Source organism: Rhineura floridana, chromosome 5, assembly GCF_030035675.1.
Source record: "Rhineura floridana isolate rRhiFlo1 chromosome 5, rRhiFlo1.hap2, whole genome shotgun sequence".
Lineage (NCBI taxonomy): Eukaryota > Metazoa > Chordata > Lepidosauria > Squamata > Rhineuridae > Rhineura > Rhineura floridana.
The window spans coordinates 78,359,864-78,377,671 of NC_084484.1; the positions used below are offsets into that span (position 1 = coordinate 78,359,864).

Consider the following 17,808-nt stretch of genomic DNA (forward strand, 5'->3'; position numbering starts at 1 on the left):
TTGAATCTGAAACTGCAGTTTGATGTAAAATCAGACTGATTACAATAAGTTGCTACTTCAGCAATGACTCTAGCTGTTGGAAAAAAGAGGATGCATGTTTTCAGCCTGCTATGTTTAAACCAGTTTTCAATTAAAAATATAGAGCACACCTAGAATTTTGCTACAATATATTTCACCTCCCATTGTTTTATCTTGTGCAAATTGAGACACTCCTGAGGTCCACTGGAGACTATTCTGCAGAAGTCAGTGCCATTATTTGTTGTAAACTGCCCAGAGAAATTACAATATACAAATGTAATAAATAAAGAAATAAATCCACAATTATGTTTGGAGTTTTTTAGTGTAAATTTTGCAAAGTGTTGCTGTACTTCACATCTTCACAGAAACAGAAACAAAAGAAAATGATTTCCTATAGGAAACTTCACTAAAATTGCAAAGTAAATCAGACATATTTAAAGTGACTATCTGAACTATATCAACCGTCTTAATAATGTTGCTTCCTCCCTGCTAAAACAAGATCAGCATAGCATGTCTTCTTTCTATTATTTGGGCTGGTTGCAAGTGTTGCCACCACTCACCATATGCTCAGAGGCACATCTTACTAAATTCTTCCAAGCTACACAGCAAGTGGATTGGACTGTGAAAGACCAATCCAAATGGTGTTTGCATTTTGACAAATTTGTAGGGCAGTCCAATATCTCAGAGAGGAGGTCAGGTCTCCTGCTCCCCTGGTGCATTCACTAGAGCTGCGCAATTTCCCTGCTGTTTAAAGTTTGATAGAAATACCTCTTGGCTATAGGTATGTTCTTAAACCACAAGGGTTTTTGTCTATTAGTGAATTTCCCTGCTTTTTAACCTGGGAGATAAGAAATGGGATCCTGTGCAAGTTTGCTGAGAGTGGAGCGATCATTTGCATGCTTATTAAGTTCAGTGGGATTTACTCCCCTGCAATCATGCTTAGGATAGGTGAGACTGACCACAGGGGATGGGGAGGGGAGGAGGAGGGAGGGGAGGAAATGCAGAGGGGAGGACTGGGATGGAGCAGGCAGGATGGGGAAGGGAGGAGGACAGGTTTGATCATTTGCATGTTTATTGAATTCAGTGTGATTTACTCCCGTGCAATCATGCTTAGGATAGCTAAAAGTGACAGGGGGGAGAGGGAGGGAGGGCTGGAGTGGGCAGGGGAGGAGAAAGAAGGAAGAGGGGAGGGGAGGAGGGAGAGGAGAGGGGAAGGAGAGGGAAAGCAGGTCTGATCATTTGCATGCTTATTGAGTTCATTGGGATTTACTACTATGCAATCATGGTTAGGATAGGAAAAACTGACCATGGGGTAGGAGGAGGGGGAAGGTGCGTATTGGAGGGGGACATAGGAAGGGGGAGGGCAGGTTTGATCATTTGCATGCTTATAATTTCCATGGCATTTACTTCTGTGCAATCATGCTTAAGATAGGTAAAACTGACCATGGGGAGGAGGAAGGGGAGCGGAAGGAGGGGATTGGAAGTGGATGGGGATGGGTAGGGAGGGGCAAAAGAAGGGGGAGGGGAGGGGCAAGAGGGGGATAGGAGGGAGAAGAAGGGAGGGTGGGTTTAATTTGCATACTTTTTGAGTTCAATGGGATTTATTTCTGTGCAATCATGTTTGAAAATGGAAATGGACTGCTTTCAAGTCAATCCTGACTTATGTTGACCCTATGAATAAGGTTTTCATGGTAAATGGTATTCAGAGGTGGTTTCACCATTGCCTTCCTCTGAGGCTGAGAGGCAGTGACTGGCCCAAGGTCACCCAGTGTGCTTCATAGCTGTGTGGGGATTCAAATCCTGGTCTCCCAGGTTGTAGTCCAACACTGACCTGGGGGAGGGAGGGGAGGAGACTGGGTGGGTGGGCACTGGGCAGAGGTGAAGCCCCTTTCCTTTCCAAAAGGAAAACATTGTAAACAGAATCATTCTTTTTCAGCCTTTCCCCCACCTTTTTATTCTACAGCAGGCACATGTAGCCTCCCGCCCAAATTTAAACCAAAGCTGTCCCCGGCCACATCCACACCAGGCCTTTATTTCACTTTGGACAGTCATGGCTTCTCTCAAAGAATCCTGGGAAGTGTAGTTAGTGAAGGGTGCTTCAATCAGAGTGGCTGACTGTTAAACTAGTCTGGCCACTGAAGCTCTTTCAGTGGAACATGAGTCTCCTTTCAACACCCTTCACAAACTACACTTCCCAGGATTCTCTGAGGAAAGCCATGACTGCCTCAAGTGAAATCAAAGTCTGGTGTGGGTGTGGTCCCCTGATTAGGCAAGCCCAGCAGCTGTGTGTCTGGCTTTTAGAACTGTGACAGTTGGTTCTTACTGAGCATGCCCGACATTACAATAGGGCTCCAGCCAAAATTTATTAAATTAATTAAAAATCAGCCAGGCATTTTTTAAACCTTTAAATTGCAGAAGATGAAGGTCAGAGTATGGGGCAAGGTCAGTATTAGGATTACAGGTACTCTGTGAACATGGCTGATTTTTAATAAATTTCAACAGATTATGAGAACTCTCAGATAAAGTCCAAAAGGGCTCTTTTTACACTTTGAACTGTCTATTCTCTTTGGCTGTTTTGTGTATCACCATGAAAATTGAGAGGGTTGTTAGGCAAGCGTTTCTGAGTTCAGGACTATAAGGTTCGTGAGGTTTTGTTTTGAAATGAGCTTATGGGAAGCATCAGAATGGCATGGGGGTATTTTCAATTTAACATTGCGGAATGTGAAAAATCCCCGCTGGCTACAGTATACAGCCACTCTCAAGGCTGTATAATTTTTGGTGATTAATGGAATCCTTATAGGGAACCAAAGCAAGCTTGGGTGAAGTTCTGTCTGTTGCTTTCAAATCTCTCTCTCTCTCTCTCTCTCTCTCTCTCTCTCTCTCTGTATATACCTACCTACCTATCTTCACAACAAGTTTTTAAAATAGGCAATGTACAGTGCCTTGCAAAAGTAATCAGACCCCTGACCAATGCTCTCATATTACTCAGTTACAAATGGTACATTGTCATTTCGTTCTATATGATATTTTATTTTGAAACACTGAAACTCAAAATCATTTACTGTAAGGTAACATTATTCAACCTCCACACATTAATGTTCAGTAGAGCCACCTTTTGCTGCAATAACAGCTTTAAGTCTTGTGGGGACGGTATGTACCAGCTTTGCACATAGTGTCGGAGGGGTTTTGGCCCATTCTTCTTGACAGATTCACTCCAGGTCATTCAGGTTGGTCGGACATCGCTTGTGGACCACAATTTTCAAATAGCACCACATATTCGCAAAGGGATTGAGATCAAGACTTTGACCAGGCCACTGTAGGACATTCACCTTTTTGTTCCTGAGCCACTCTAATGTTGCTTTGGCCTTGTGCTTGGGATCACTGTCCTGCTGAAATGTGAATTTCCTCCTAAGCTTCAATTTTTGAGTGGACTGAAGCAGGTTCTCTTGCAGCATTTCCCCTTATTTTGCTCCATCAATTCTTCCTTCAATTTTAACAAGATGCCCAGTCCCTGCTGATGAGAACCATCCCCACAACATGATGCTGCCACCACCATACTTCACTGTAGGAATGGTGTGTCCTGAGGCATGGGCAGTGTTAGGTTTGCACCACACATAGTGCTTTCAGTTTTGGCCAAAAAGCTCTATCTTGGTCTCATCTAACCACAAAACCTTTTCCCACATTGCAGCTGGGGCACTCTCATGCTTTCTGGCAAACTCCAGATGTGCTTTCATATGGCACTTTTTGAGTCACAGCTTCTTTCTTGCCACCCTCCCATACAGGCCAGTGCTATGCAAAGCTCTTGATATGGTTGACTGGTGCACCATTACTCCACTCCCACCCACTGAACTCTGTAGCTCCTTCAAAGTGATTGTTGGCCTCTCTGTGGCTTCTCTCACAAGTCTCCTTGTCGGAGTGCTGAGTTTTGAGGGATGGCCTTTTCTTGGCAGTGTCTGGGTGGTGTGCTGCAGTTTCCACTTCCTGATTATTGATCTAGCTGTGCTCACTGGGATATCCAAACACTTGTATATTATTTTGTACCCTTTTCCTAATCTAGGCCTTTGTATTACATTATCTCTCACTTCTGCAGAACGCTCTTTGGTCTTCATTTTCCTTCAGATCCATAGCCTAACCAATGATCCTTCAACAGTGGGATTTTTATCCTGACAATGTGACAGCAAGGCCAACGGTAAGGTAATTGTGTCCTCGATAGGGCAATTTCTTTCATCTGTGTGAACTGGGAGCTTCCACAGCACAAGGATTGAATACTTATGCAAGCAATGTTTCAGTTTTTTATGTTTCTTACAAACATTTCTCAACTTAAAACCAATGTCACCTTACAATAATTGATTTTGAGTTTCAGTGTTTCAAAATAAAATATCATCCAGAACAAAATTACAATGTATGTACCATTTGTAATTCAGTAATATGAAAGCATTGACCAGGGGTCTGATTACTTTTGTAAGGCAGTGTATATTACTTCCATGGGGTAATGTACAGCACTACACCTTTTCAGAACTAATGAACAATTTCATGTGTTTCGTATAATAAATTACGATGCAAAGTAGTGTAAAAGTAATATTTGGCAAATGAAACAATGACACTGTCTTAATTAGCAAAGTCCAAATGCAATAAAACAGGAACAAGTTGCTTCAGATTAAATGAATTACTTTCTTTCCTACTGTGAGTAGGAACTAATTGATCCATGTGCAGAAAACAGGTAGTAAAAGATACAAGGCAACTTTGTTTATAACGTAAACTGTTTCTGCAACTGGCATCAACAATGGTTTTTCATAAGGCTGTGGAGGTCTTTCTACTGCAAGACATTTTTCCCAATGTAAATCACTCATTATCACAGATGCTATTGCGTTCCTTTTTCTTTCTTTTTACTTCCATACACTACTACTGCATAAAGTTAAAAAACAATATTGTAAACCTGGAAAAGGGGGTGGAGGAAAGAGAAATGAATTCTGCTACTCCATTAGAATTAAGCAAAATTGTCATTCATACCTTGAAGGGTCTTCGAAATGAATCAGAATGTTCAGTCTCATCTTCAAATTGATCATATCCAATATTACCCTATGATTTGGAAGTAAAATTATTCTACATTAAAATAAAAATGCACATTTATATAGTCATAAATTATACTGTAATTTGTATATCATAACTCATACAGTTGCACACTGCATTTGTTGAGAAGGTGAACCCCCCAACTAGTTAATAGAATGAGCTAAAATAAAATTAAGTGAAAATAGTGCCAATTTTAATTCCTGAAGCACTCTAAATGGCCCACTGTTTCTCTTTAAAGGGTCTCTTTTTGAGTTGTCAAGCAACTTGTCACTTTTTGTTCCATGTGAATCTTTTAGATGACATATAATCATTGCAACATTTGTAAAAAAAAAAGAGGCCAAAGGAATGGCCAGTGTTTATAAATAGTGCTATGAAAACACTCTTTGAGCAGATATACTAAACATTTTATTGTCAATGTGGATGTAGCATCTTATTTGCCCTGATAACCTTTGCAAGGTCCTGTTCAACTCCACATACCCCAGCGTCTAGCTGCAAATCATTTTCCAATTTTGATCCCTAAGCTCAGCTACATTATCTTCTCCATAAATCTACCAAAACCTGAAATGATTATGAAAAATTTCTCTTTCTCACAACTTAGTCCTCTCTCAAATGCACTTCAAAAAAGTCTATAAAACTTTTGTATCAGTCTTCCACAGCTCTCCATGTTCCTGGTAGCCCTAAACAATGTGGTGTGAATTGTCCTGTTATTTAGTGAGAAACTGATGATTTACTGCTTTTTTGTGGGGGGAGGGGGTGAATTCCACCCTTTTTGGAATGAATGAAAAAACCCACTGAACACATGCATATAAGTGAACTGCCAAATGCTGTTTAAATGTATTAGTTTCTCATCATGTTACAGATGTTAGTCTAAAACCTGTTCCATCCATTTTGTGTAGGAAAGCAGTGTAGAGGGTAAGCACACAACATTTTCTCTATTTTCGGAGTAGACCAATTACCCACTTACCATAACACTACAACAAAGGCTATCAGAGGTCAATAGTGCTCCACATGTTGACAAAACCTCTTTTCAAACCTGAATTTTAAAAACCATTTCCCTCACTTCCTTGTGACCCATCAAAACACTTTTTCCCCTATCATAGATATATTTCCCCCAAAAATTACAAAATTGGTTTTTGGGTTACTAAGACCCCTCAGGACATGTTTGCAAGCAACCAACATTCTAACTCCAGCAGGTGGCCAGACAGACTTAATGCCAACAATGGCTACTTTTCTCACAGAAAGATATTTGCAAAATTTAATTAATTAATTAATTAATTTGTATCCTGCCCTTCCTCCTAGCAGGAGCCTAGGGCGGCAAACAAAGCACTAAAACACTTTAAAACATGTGTTGTTGAAGGTTGCCCTCAACACTCTGGGGAACTATATTACTGGCCTCCTTCAAAAAAAGTAATAAAGTCCTCAGAGTTAATGATCAGCTTCAGCGCCAAATTACCAGTGTAAGCAATAAGCTTGCCCTTGTGTTAGCCTATTCCACAGGGCACATGGACACTCTATCACAATGCTTCACACCATATGAAAATGTTACAATAGATGAACATTACTGTCAATCAAAGGAAGATGTCCAATGAGGAAGTACATGCTATCAAAATCTGCAAAATATGATATAAAGTTCTAGCTGTGTGGCAATTCTAAAACATAATTATCTTTATGCTGAATACATATGTTGGGAAGGAAGAAATTGCCCCAGCACCGTGACACCTCAGCTAGAAAATGCTTGAAAAGATAACACCACATTTACAGGGTTCTGGACAGAAAGTAAACCATCAATAACTTTCTCACTGGCCAGGGCATTAATTATGAAAAACTGACTCTGAATGGCATGTTGCAAAAAACAAACAAACAAACAAACTTCACAGAAATTCCCTGAGAGTTCCTTGACCACAAATCCAGAAATATCAACAACAGTATTTTTGGTTTTCAAGAAGACTGGACATTTTAAAGTGCGTGGCAAAGAACAGAAGGACAGCGTTTCCCCTTTGACGCATAATGATGCAGCAATCTCAGATCAGAATTCAAAGTCTGAAATCATTATTTATTATAAAATGAAAGGTGATCAGAACCTGTGATCAGATGGTCTTTACATAAGCGTAAAAAAACCATGATCAAATTATGGCTAATTGTATTTGTTCATTTGTTTCAAATATGATTGATATTGCTTGTTTAAATTGCCTCTATCATTTGGAAACTGAACCTAGGAGATCTAGAGTGGATCAAACCCTCGACTGACTCTAGACACACAGCCAGCTTGTTTGGGGTATCACAAAAAAAGGGGGAGGGTGTCATCGCCCTGGTCAATGCAATGACAAACCTGAAGTAGGGGTGTGCTTCCTATAACCATTTTATCTGTCCTACTGACAGACATGTAGTAACTGACATGTGGTATACGGAGAGTTATCCAAGATTGATACCTTTTAGCTAATAAACAGTATGAATAGTGAATGCAAACTACAGACTGTTAATAGGTCAATTGTTAGTCTATTATATGGACACCAATGCAGGTGCACCAATCCAGAAACAATGATCCACAGCTTGTGATAACATGCTATTGAACTGCTAATTTAATGATGTATTTCACTGCTTTTCTTAATGCTTTTAATTAACAACTTGCTTTTTAATACAGTGAAGATGATTCATATGTCACAGTAAGCCATGGGTATGGTTTACCATAAAGAAGGAGCATGCTAGGGCACAGCACTGAACCTCTTCCGTTTTGTTCCACCCTGCTCAGACTTGGGAACAACAAACCATGAGTCTTCATGTAGCACTTTGTGTGAACTAGTGCATTTTGTTTCTCCTAAACAATTCTGGCTTCCGCTTGTGGCTTATTTGGAGTAAAACAAAATGCTAAGGCCAGGCTCATGGTTTGTTGTTCCCAGCTCCAGACAGGATGGAGCAAAATGGGAGTGGCTTAACAGTGTGCCCTAGCGCTCTGCTTGTTCATAGTAAATCATGATGTATGAACCAATTTAGTATGTTATTTGCTCTGTAAGCAACCCATGAAACGTGCTGATGGGCAGCCATGTAAATTTAGTAATGCATTTTTAAAAATAAAATTGGTTATGTTAATCTTCTCTTTTGTATAGCGATAACCAGAGATGCAGATAATTGTATTTTTAGCCCTTAGGACTCTCTTTTACAGTGCCGATACCCCTTAACTGTGGTGCACAGGTGTGTGTAGGTGTAATTGTGCAGTGTGGTATGGGACAAATGTGGCCTCTTGCTTTTTCTGTTTCACAACTCTTCCATCTACAAGTGTGAGAAATCATTTCTCTTGCACTTATGTAACTTGTTCTGGCATATTTACGTTTTCCCTATGAGTCCGGCCATCACAGCGGGTATTAGCTCCACCTATTGTGCGAAGGCAAGAATGTATTTGAAGTCAAGACTAGGGGCGTCAGGCCCCTCCCACTCTCCAGTTCATTCTTGCCTTCCTGCGAACAAGATTGAAATCCTATCACTGAGATCCTATAGCGTAGAATTTAGCTAAGTTGTTTTCGTATTTGTTTACTTTGTGTTTAAATGTCATTTATCTCTGTTGCTTGTTTGAGGTTCTTTCCTCAGAGACCGTGGCTGAGGTTCTCCCTGATTGGTCTTTAACCTTTTATTTTTCGTTTATTCTCCTGCTTGTCTGAGGACCCCCACAGAGACCGCGGCTGCGGTGTTCTGTGGTTTCTGGCCGTTTTGAGCTTCGGGAGATCGCAGCTCTTTCTCTCCCGTAGCGGTTTTTCCCTGTCTCAAGCCGCGCTCTGTGGAGCCCTTGGAGAGACCGCGGCTGCGGTTCTCTCCCAGGCGGGAGCCTGCGGCTGCGGCTCCCTGCCTTTTTTCCAACCTATTTTTACCTGCCGGGGTTCTGCCTCCCTAGAGCCTGGTGATCCGGCTCTCTCTCCGCAACTTTAATTTCGCCGCGGAGAGCCCTGCTCCCGGCGGCGGCAGCAGCTTGCCTCCTGCTGCCTCATCCCTCACAGGCTTCTCTCGGCACTTTGATTTCGCCGCGGAGAGTCCTGCTCCCGGCGGCGGCAGCGGCTTGCCTACTGCTGCCTTATCCCGCACAGGCTTCTATCTGCTCTTTCTTCTTGGGGGTTTCTTGGAGCCGCTAGTGCGGCTATCGGCCCTGCGGCTCCCCCTGCGAGGCTGTGCTGAGCTACCCTTCCCCCAGTTCGTTACCAGACGGCCGCCATTGCTCTGTCTTTCTCCGCCATTTTTAGATCATTTTTTCCCGCTCTCCTTTTTTCCGTGCGCCATTTTTGTTGAATTCAAATTTCCCGCCTTTTTTGTTACCCCTTTATTAACCATCGGATACCTTCCCTGCAAGCTATCTGTATGAGTGTTGTCTGTGTGTTGTAGACAGAGTTACACAGGGCTTCCTCACACACAAAATTACTGTGACTGTATCATCAAGGCTGGAGTTTTAATACAGTGGCTGACTTGTACTAAATTTGAATTATATTCAGTACCATCAAGGCTGGAGCTTTAAATCAGTGGCTGACCTGTACTAAATCTGAATTATATTCAGTATTATCAAGACTGGAGCTTTAATATCAGTGGCTGACTCGTACTAAATCTGAATTATATTCAGTATTATCAAGGCTGGAGCTTTAAGATCAGTGGCTGACTTGTACTAAATTTGAATTATATTCAATATCATCAAGGCTAGAGCTTTAATATCAGTGGCTGACTTCTACTAACTGAATTATATTCAGTATTATCAAGGCTAGAGCTTTAATATCAGTGGCTGACCTGTACTAAATCTGAATTATATTCAGTGTTATCAAGGCTGGAGCTTTAATATCAGTGGCTGACTTGTACTAAATCTGAATTATACTCAGTATTATCAAGGCTGGAGCTTTAATTTCAGTGGCTGACTTGTACTGAATCTGAATTATATTCAGTATTATCAAGGCTGGAGCTTTAATATCAGTGGCTGACTTGTACTAAATCTGAATTATATTCAGTATTATCAAGGCTGGAGCTTTAATATCAGTGGCTGACTTGTACTAAATCTGAATTATATTCAGTATTATCAAGACTGGAGCTTTAATATCAGTGGCTGACTGGTAATAAATTTGAATTATATTCAGTATCATCAAGGCTGGAGCTTTAATATCAGTGCTGACTTGTACTAAATCCGAATTATATTCAGTACATCCTGCTCCCGCTGTGGCCGTGTACCATGCCTGAAATCCAGCCTACAGCACTAATCTGAACTATATTTTGTACATCCTGCCCCCTCTGTGGCCGTGTACCAAACCTAAAATACAGCCTATATTATACTAACGCTGATACCACAGTGCATTCTGCCCCCTCTGTGGCAGTGCACTTAGCCATCTGCCAGTGTATTCTACCCCCTCCGTGGTCGTACGCTGTGCCAGTTCGGGTCTTTACATCCTGCCCCCTCCATGGCAGTGTACTGCACCCAAGTTAATATAAGACGGCAGAACAGCCAGGCATGTCGCAATCAGCCAATATGATGCCAGATCAGCCAGGCATGTCACAAACAGCCCAGCCGCAACACTCTAAGGTGACTAAGTGTAAGCATGCTAAAGTAATGGCTAAGACAAAACATATTTCCAGCCATAACAAACCAAAGCGGCCACGCTATGCCTCTGTGCCAACCACCACCACTACCACAGCAACTCAGGCACACATAAACGATATACTTCATTCCCCTGCTGCTTCCTCTGACGAGGAGGTTTTTGCTGGCTTTTCCACTCAGCTTTCACCTAACCAGCCTCCCTCCGTTTTACCGCCCCAAACATCTGCTCCAATACCGGCTCAGGCACAAACATCTGCCACAACCGGGCTGCAGCTGTCCCCTGATTTCCTCTCCCAACTTCAAGCCATGCTGGCATTTATCACCCAAATGCAGTCACTACCACAAGTTCCGGCCATACCTCAACTCAACATGGACCAACGTGCGTGTCATGAAGCTCATCCTTCCTGCTCACCAAATCCCTTCGATATAGCCAGAGGCAGATGTATTGACGAAGCCTCGTATGCGGAGGAGTCAACCTTCACTGACCACGTTGAAGGAGATGACTGGAGCGATGATTCAGATCATGAGGAGGATACATCGTATCGCTTGTTTAATGCCTCAGACTATCAGCCCCTGGCACGCAGGGTAGTTAATACCCTTGGTCTACAGACTGCGCCTTCAACTTCTTCCGCACCAGCCATCAAAGGGGCCAAGGTTCTCAAATCTCCTGCACTTATTGAACACTACATCCCGGCGCCGGACGCAATTGCCAAATTGGTCTCTGAAGAATGGGCTCAACCATTTCAATCTCGCCACTTCAAGAACCTGGCTGACAGGCTTTACGCCCTAGCTCCGGACTTTGCCACCAAGTTACACGTCCCTGGCATAGACGAACCAATCGCTCGCCTCGTTTCACGATCCCTTTTGCCCAGGGAAGGGGAATCCCAACTAAAGGACACTACTGAGCGTCGAATAGACTTCACCCTCCGCAAAAACCACGAGGCCACTGTCCTATCCACGCATGCCTCCGCTTCAGCCTCCATTTTCTCCAGAGCAGCTATGATGTGGCTGGATGGTCTTCTAGAGGACACTAATCCTGATCCTGTCGCCCTCAGAAGGTCACTGGTAAAGTTGCGTAAGACAGCAGCTTTTGTGCCTGATGCCACCTTGGATGCCACTCATTTGGGGGCACGAGCCATGACGGCTCAGATAGTCACTCAACGGACCCTCTGGCTTCGCCACTGGCAGGCTGATTCAGCGGCCAGAATGAATCTGGCCAGGTCTCCTTACTCCGGATCGTTACTCTTCGGCGAGGAAGCTCTAAAGGCAGTGCTGGTTGATCCCAAAGACGACCACAGGCCTTCCAGGCGCTTTCCTTCCTTCCGTACTAACCAGCCCTTTCGAGGAACGCGGCCAGGAGGACGAGGCCACAATGTCAGATTCTATGACCCCAATTCATTCAGGGGCTCCTGGAACCGACGCTTCCAGGGCAGAGACCTACGGCTGGCTTGTCAACATCAACAAAAGCCATCTCTAACCAACCCAACGCCTACTACATCTAGGGGCAATGTTGGATACCCTGCAGGCAATGGTATTCCTGGCTCCAGATCGCATCACTGCCATCACAAGCATCGCAAGGTCCCTGATGTAACAAACATCAGCAGACGTCATGCTTCTAGCCAGGACGCTCGGAATGTTCATTTCTACAATCCATATTGTGCCATGGGCTCGAGCCCACACTCGGCATCTGCAATGGACTTTACTGCCCTTTCAACAGGACATTGCCAGCTCCAACCATTGCAAAGTTCGCTTGATCCCCGCACTGCGCCTATCATTCCGCTGGTGGACGAGGTCCCAACACCTCTCCAAGGGCACGCCGTTCAGAGAACCACACAGATCTGTTGTAACCACAGATGCCAGCCTCATAGACTGGGGAGCCCACTGCAACTCCCAGTACGTTCAGGGGGCTTGGTCCACCACGGAGCAGACTCAAAGCATCAACTGGCTGGAGCTAAAAGCTGTACATTTAGCTCTAATTCATTTTCAGTCTCTGTTCCCTTTGGACCATGTCCTCATTCGAACGGACAACATGCGTGTAAAATCACATTTGAACAGACAGGGGGGCACCAGGTCTCGTCCTCTGCAGGACTTAGCCTCCCTCACCTTTGTCTGTGCAGAACAACATCTACAATCCCTGAAATCAGAACATCTCAGACGGATTTGGAATGTGACAGCAGACTGGCTCAGCAGACAACAGGTGTTTCCGGGGGAATGGAAACTTCACTCAGCCATTTTCCATCGTCTTCAGAGTCGGTTCGGCGAATGCTCAATCGACCTGTTTGCCTCCAGTCGCAATTGCCAGCTTCCCAGGTACCTTGCCCGATACCTGGATTCAACAGCGGAAGCAATGGATGCTCTGACAATACCGTAGCCAGACGGTCTCTTGTACGCCTTTCCTCCCATACCATTGTTAGCCAAAACCTTGAGGAACGCATGAGCCGAGAGGGCACAGCTGGTTCTGATAGCACCATTTTGGCCACGCCGACCGTGGTTCTCAGATCTTCTGGCAATGTCGATGATGGATCCTTGGACACTTCCAATCAGGCCAGACCTCCTATCCCAGGGTCCAGTACTGCACCAGGACCCTACTTGGCTCAATCTAACAGCGTGGCGTTTGAACGGGGACATTTGAGGTCAGCTGGACTGTCTGACGCTGTGATTGATATTATTTTGGCCTCGAGAAGACCATCCACTACTCGTATTTATCAACATACCTGGGTGGCTTTCTCCAAGTGGTGTCAGTCCCACCACCATGATCCATCCCAGGCCACTGTGCATCAGGTGCTGCAATTTCTCCATAGCGGCTTTATGATGGGACTTCGACCTAACACTCTACGTCGACATGCGTCCACTCTGTCGTCCATTCTCTCAGTGTCCTCTCCTGGAGATCATATTTCCTCACATCCGTTCATCAAACGTTTTTTGAGGGGAGTCGCCCTTCGCTCTCCGGCTGTTGTCCATCGGTTTCCCTCATGGAGTTTGCCGAAAGTTCTGCAGGCTTTGCAACGCCCTCCGTTTCAACCCATCAGGACTGTGCCCCTACGTATGCTGTCCTTCAAGGTCTTGTTTCTGATCGCAATCACATCTGCCAGACGCGTTTCGGAGTTGGGCGCATTGTCTTCTGCTCGACACCTCTGCGTCTTCCATAAGGACTCTGTTGTGCTGAAGACTGATCCTTCCTTTCGTCCCAAGGTCGATTCAGTTTTTCATTGCAACCAGGACATTGTTTTGCCTTCCTTTTGCCCGAATCCTACCCATCCTCTCGAGAAATCTTGGCATTCGTTAGATGTCTGGAGGGCTCTCAAGACCTACCTGTCTAGGACCCAAGAGATTCGACGAACGGAGTCTCTGTTTGTATCCTTTCATCCAAGGTTTATGGGGCATAAAGTATCCAATCCTACCTTATCCCGTTGGTTGAGGGCATGTATTACTTTAGCATATGAGTCTCTGAAGCTGTTAGTTCCAGCTAGTATAACGGCTCATTCTACCAGGTCAGCTGCCACTTCGGCTGCTTTTGCCACTAATGCTCCTGTTGCCGATATTTGTAGGGCTGCAGTCTGGTCTACCCCACACTCGTTTATAAGGCATTATAAAATTGATCGCTATGCCTCTGCTGACGCATCTTTTCGCAGACGAGTGTTGCAACAGGTTCTTAATGAGGATTAGCATCCGGTCCCACCCTGTATGGGCTGCTTTGGTACATCCCGCTGTGATGGCCGGACTCATAGGGAAAATGGACCATTGGTCTCACCTGAAGGGTGATTTTCCTATGAGTCCGGACATCACGACCCTCCCAGTTGGAGGATGACTATATATTTTCTAATGTGTTATATATTACTGTTACGCTATTATATTTAAATTTAAAAGTGAAGTCAAGACTTCTAGTTCTGTTATACCGCTATGTTGGAGTCATGTTACTATGCATGGTACTATTGTGTTATTTTCCTGCTGCCAGGCCTGTTGGCCTTGTTCTTGTATTTTTAGATATTTCTCCTTAGACTCGCTGCGAATGAACTGGAGAGTAGGAGGGGCCTGACGCCCCTAGTCTTGACTTCAAAGACATTCTTGCCTTCGCACGATAGGTGGAGCTAATACCCGCTGTGATGTCTGGACTCATAGGAAAATCACCCTTCAGGTGAGACCAATGGTCCATTTTGTTCAAGTTGCAGGAAACAGAGAAGAGGGCAGACTCCAGAAACTGATGAGAAGTTTTTGTTTAGATGTCTGTTGGAGATGAATTTACAAACATTTCTTGGTTCAGTAATCATTTAATTTACTGGCTTATCTAGACAATACACAAACCAAAGCATTTGAATATTTACAGGATAATCCTGAACTTGATTCAAAAGTATTCATCTGCACTGAACATGGAGATGAGAAAGAGTACAAGTTTGTTCAAGTAGAGAAAGACAATATTGTTTGCTACTTTATAAAGGAAGGAAGATTTGCACTTAAGGGGAGTCTCAGGAGTCAATTATTATGATTACCATTGTCCCCATAGCAATAATGAATTTAAATCTGGCAAGCAGCCTCTAAGCAAGCGGTTGTGTGGTTTTCGTCTTTTACAAATGCCGCCCTGGGCTCCTGCGGGAGGAAGGGCGGGATATAAATCAAATAATAAATAAATAAATAAATAAATAATCTGCTGGCATTTCCTCAACTGAGTCAGCAAACTACGTTGCCAGACCAGCCTCTGCTACTGAGTCTCCCTTCTCCAGTCCTCACTCAGTTTCCCTAGACTTCCCCTCTGGAAATCCCTCAACTGCAGAGTAACAGCTGCCTCCATTTCTGGCTTCGTCTCTTTTACATAACCTCATGTTTATGGAGGAGGGGGAAAAAGTTTTAGTTTATCCCCAGCTCACTTCAGCCATTCTATCATGGCTTGGGGCAGATTAAAAAACAAACGAAAACAAGAGAGCTGCTGCAAGAAAAGAAAGAAAAACTGGAGCAGATTTCTGTAGATAGAAACTTGGTTTACTGGTCTTGTGCCCTGGCCTTGAAAACAGATTCTTGCTCAGGCACAAACTATGCCCTGCCGAAGATATATGTTGTATATTGCATTTTAATGTTTTATTGAAGTGGCCTTCAGAGCTTTGCCCTAAAAGGTACCCCCACAATACCTAAATAAATAAGCAAGTAAGCTGAGGGTTTCTGCAGAAAAATATTTGTCAAGAGCTGCTAGGTAGGGCTCAGAAGAAACCAGAAGTGGGAGGGGGGGAAGTGTGAGAAACTGTTCTTAATAGTGCAAGGGAGCTGGGGGACAGTGTTTAATTTCTAATGAGACATGCAGGGAACTGGGTGTATATATGAATGTGCAAGTTTGTAAGGCTAATGCTCCACACTGGCTCAGTGGAAAGAAAAAAGTACTGTACTCATGTTCAGAGGAACATTTAGTACATTCCTGCTTGAATGTAAAAACTATTGTTGGTTATCAAGTCCAGCCACAATGTATTGATCAAGTTGAGTGTACAACTTGAAAGCAACGAGGATCAGAAACCTGTAAACAGTGTCCCAAGACAGATAAAAAAGCCAGCTGTAGAAAGACTCAATCCTTTTATTATTTTTTCCTTAGATTGTACAGCCTGCAAACAATTTAAAATTGTGGGTGGGGTTTTTCAAAATGTTCTACAGGTGACAGGGCCAGCACCAGCCTGCCCTGGCCCGCGGCACCATAGCCCAACCCCTCCATACAGGTGGCATGGGGCTAATAAACTGACCCACACATCCCTCCTACCTCTATTGTCTCTGTAAATGACATGCCTGTTTTGCGCGCATGCCTGCCATCAACCAAGATGGCAGCTGGGACATCAGCTTTTAGGGGAGCCTTCACCACCATCTTGGTTGATGGCAGGCATGCTTGTCAGCACGCACGTCATTCACAGGGATGAGACAGGTAAGTGGGGCGTACTTGTGGGCTTACTGAAGCCCACACTGACTGTATTCGAGGGGAGGTGCCTGGGAGCTCCCTCTCCGCCATCCGTGGCAGGGTCGGGAGCTGATGCTGCCACGGACTGCAGAAAGGGAGCACTACCCTCCCACCCTAAGGAGGGCCCCCCCAGGGCTGCAGGGACCCTCGGCCAGGGCCCAACCTCACCACCCCCGGTGCTGGCTCTGACAGGTGACAAGGGAAGCCTTGTTTGCAACTTGTTTTCAACAGCTACAAAAATGCACTCATGATCAGGTGATGAAGAACCAATTTCATAGTTAAATACTGTGTGCAAGTGATAATACTCAGGAATGGGTTGATTTAATTTCAACTTACCATGTGAGGTTTTCTAATAAACTTCCTGAAAGGCGGTCTTAGGAATCTGGCAGGGTTTTGGAATCCATACATTTGAGAGTTTTGTAATTTTGAAAAGCTACAACTCTGTTCATCCCTAAATAGATGCAATATTAAAAACTGTCAAAACTAAAAAGAAGCCATTTCAAACAGCTTAGTGTTCTAAAATAAGACCAAATAGCTAATATATTTAAAAAACCCATAATAAGCTCATCAGTCAGTCAGCACATTCACTACTGAAGCTGCCTGCTAAACACTTTTGTTTAAGCAAGCCTACCCAAACATGTAAATTTGGCATGTATATTAATTTGATTTGACACGTATTTTAATATGTAATATTAAAATGTGTATTTTTTTAAACTGCTAATTTTATTTTGAAAAAAATAGGCTAATGTGTTTTTAACATCTGATTTTGTTAGTAATTGTCAGAGATTGCAAAATATACATTAGATTTACATACAAGTTGAAAGCTAGAAAATCAGTGGTTCAAAAAATGTCCAAGTGAAACTGCAGAGAAGCATTGGAGACAATGTGGTAAACAGCTGGAGAGACAGTGCTGAAAGTCAGGAATAGCAGCAAGTTTACGGATATCCAGCATCCTACCAGGGCTGGCGCCAGACTGCTGTGGCACCCCGCACTTCTGCCCCCTGTGTGCACATCTAAGTACACCTGGTTGCGCCACCTCTTGCATTGCCGCGTCAGCGCACTTGCCTGCCATACCACATGTTGACACCCCCACTGCTATCTTGGATGATGGCAGGCATATGCACACAGCATTGATAAGGCAATGCAACAGGTGGCATGACTGAGTGTCTTTAAGTGTGTGCCAGCTGTGCGCACAAGCAGAGTCGTGTTGCCTGGGAGAGTGGAGCTCCTGCTCTGCGCC

General features: G+C 43.9%; 1 protein-coding gene across 3 annotated transcripts in view; it reads right to left on the reverse strand.

Annotated features, from left to right (window-relative positions):
- BCLAF3 (BCLAF1 and THRAP3 family member 3) overlaps positions 1 to 17,808 on the reverse strand; it is a 65,619-nt gene that overhangs the window by 13,338 nt on the left and 34,473 nt on the right. For all 3 annotated transcript variants that reach the window (XM_061627268.1, XM_061627269.1, XM_061627270.1), the window contains exons 9-10: positions 16,905 to 17,019; positions 5,029 to 5,097 (exon numbers count right to left, since the gene is read on the reverse strand). In XM_061627268.1, coding sequence (XP_061483252.1) covers positions 5,029 to 5,097; positions 16,905 to 17,019 — 184 coding nt within the window. The remainder of the gene's footprint in view (positions 1 to 5,028; positions 5,098 to 16,904; positions 17,020 to 17,808) is intronic.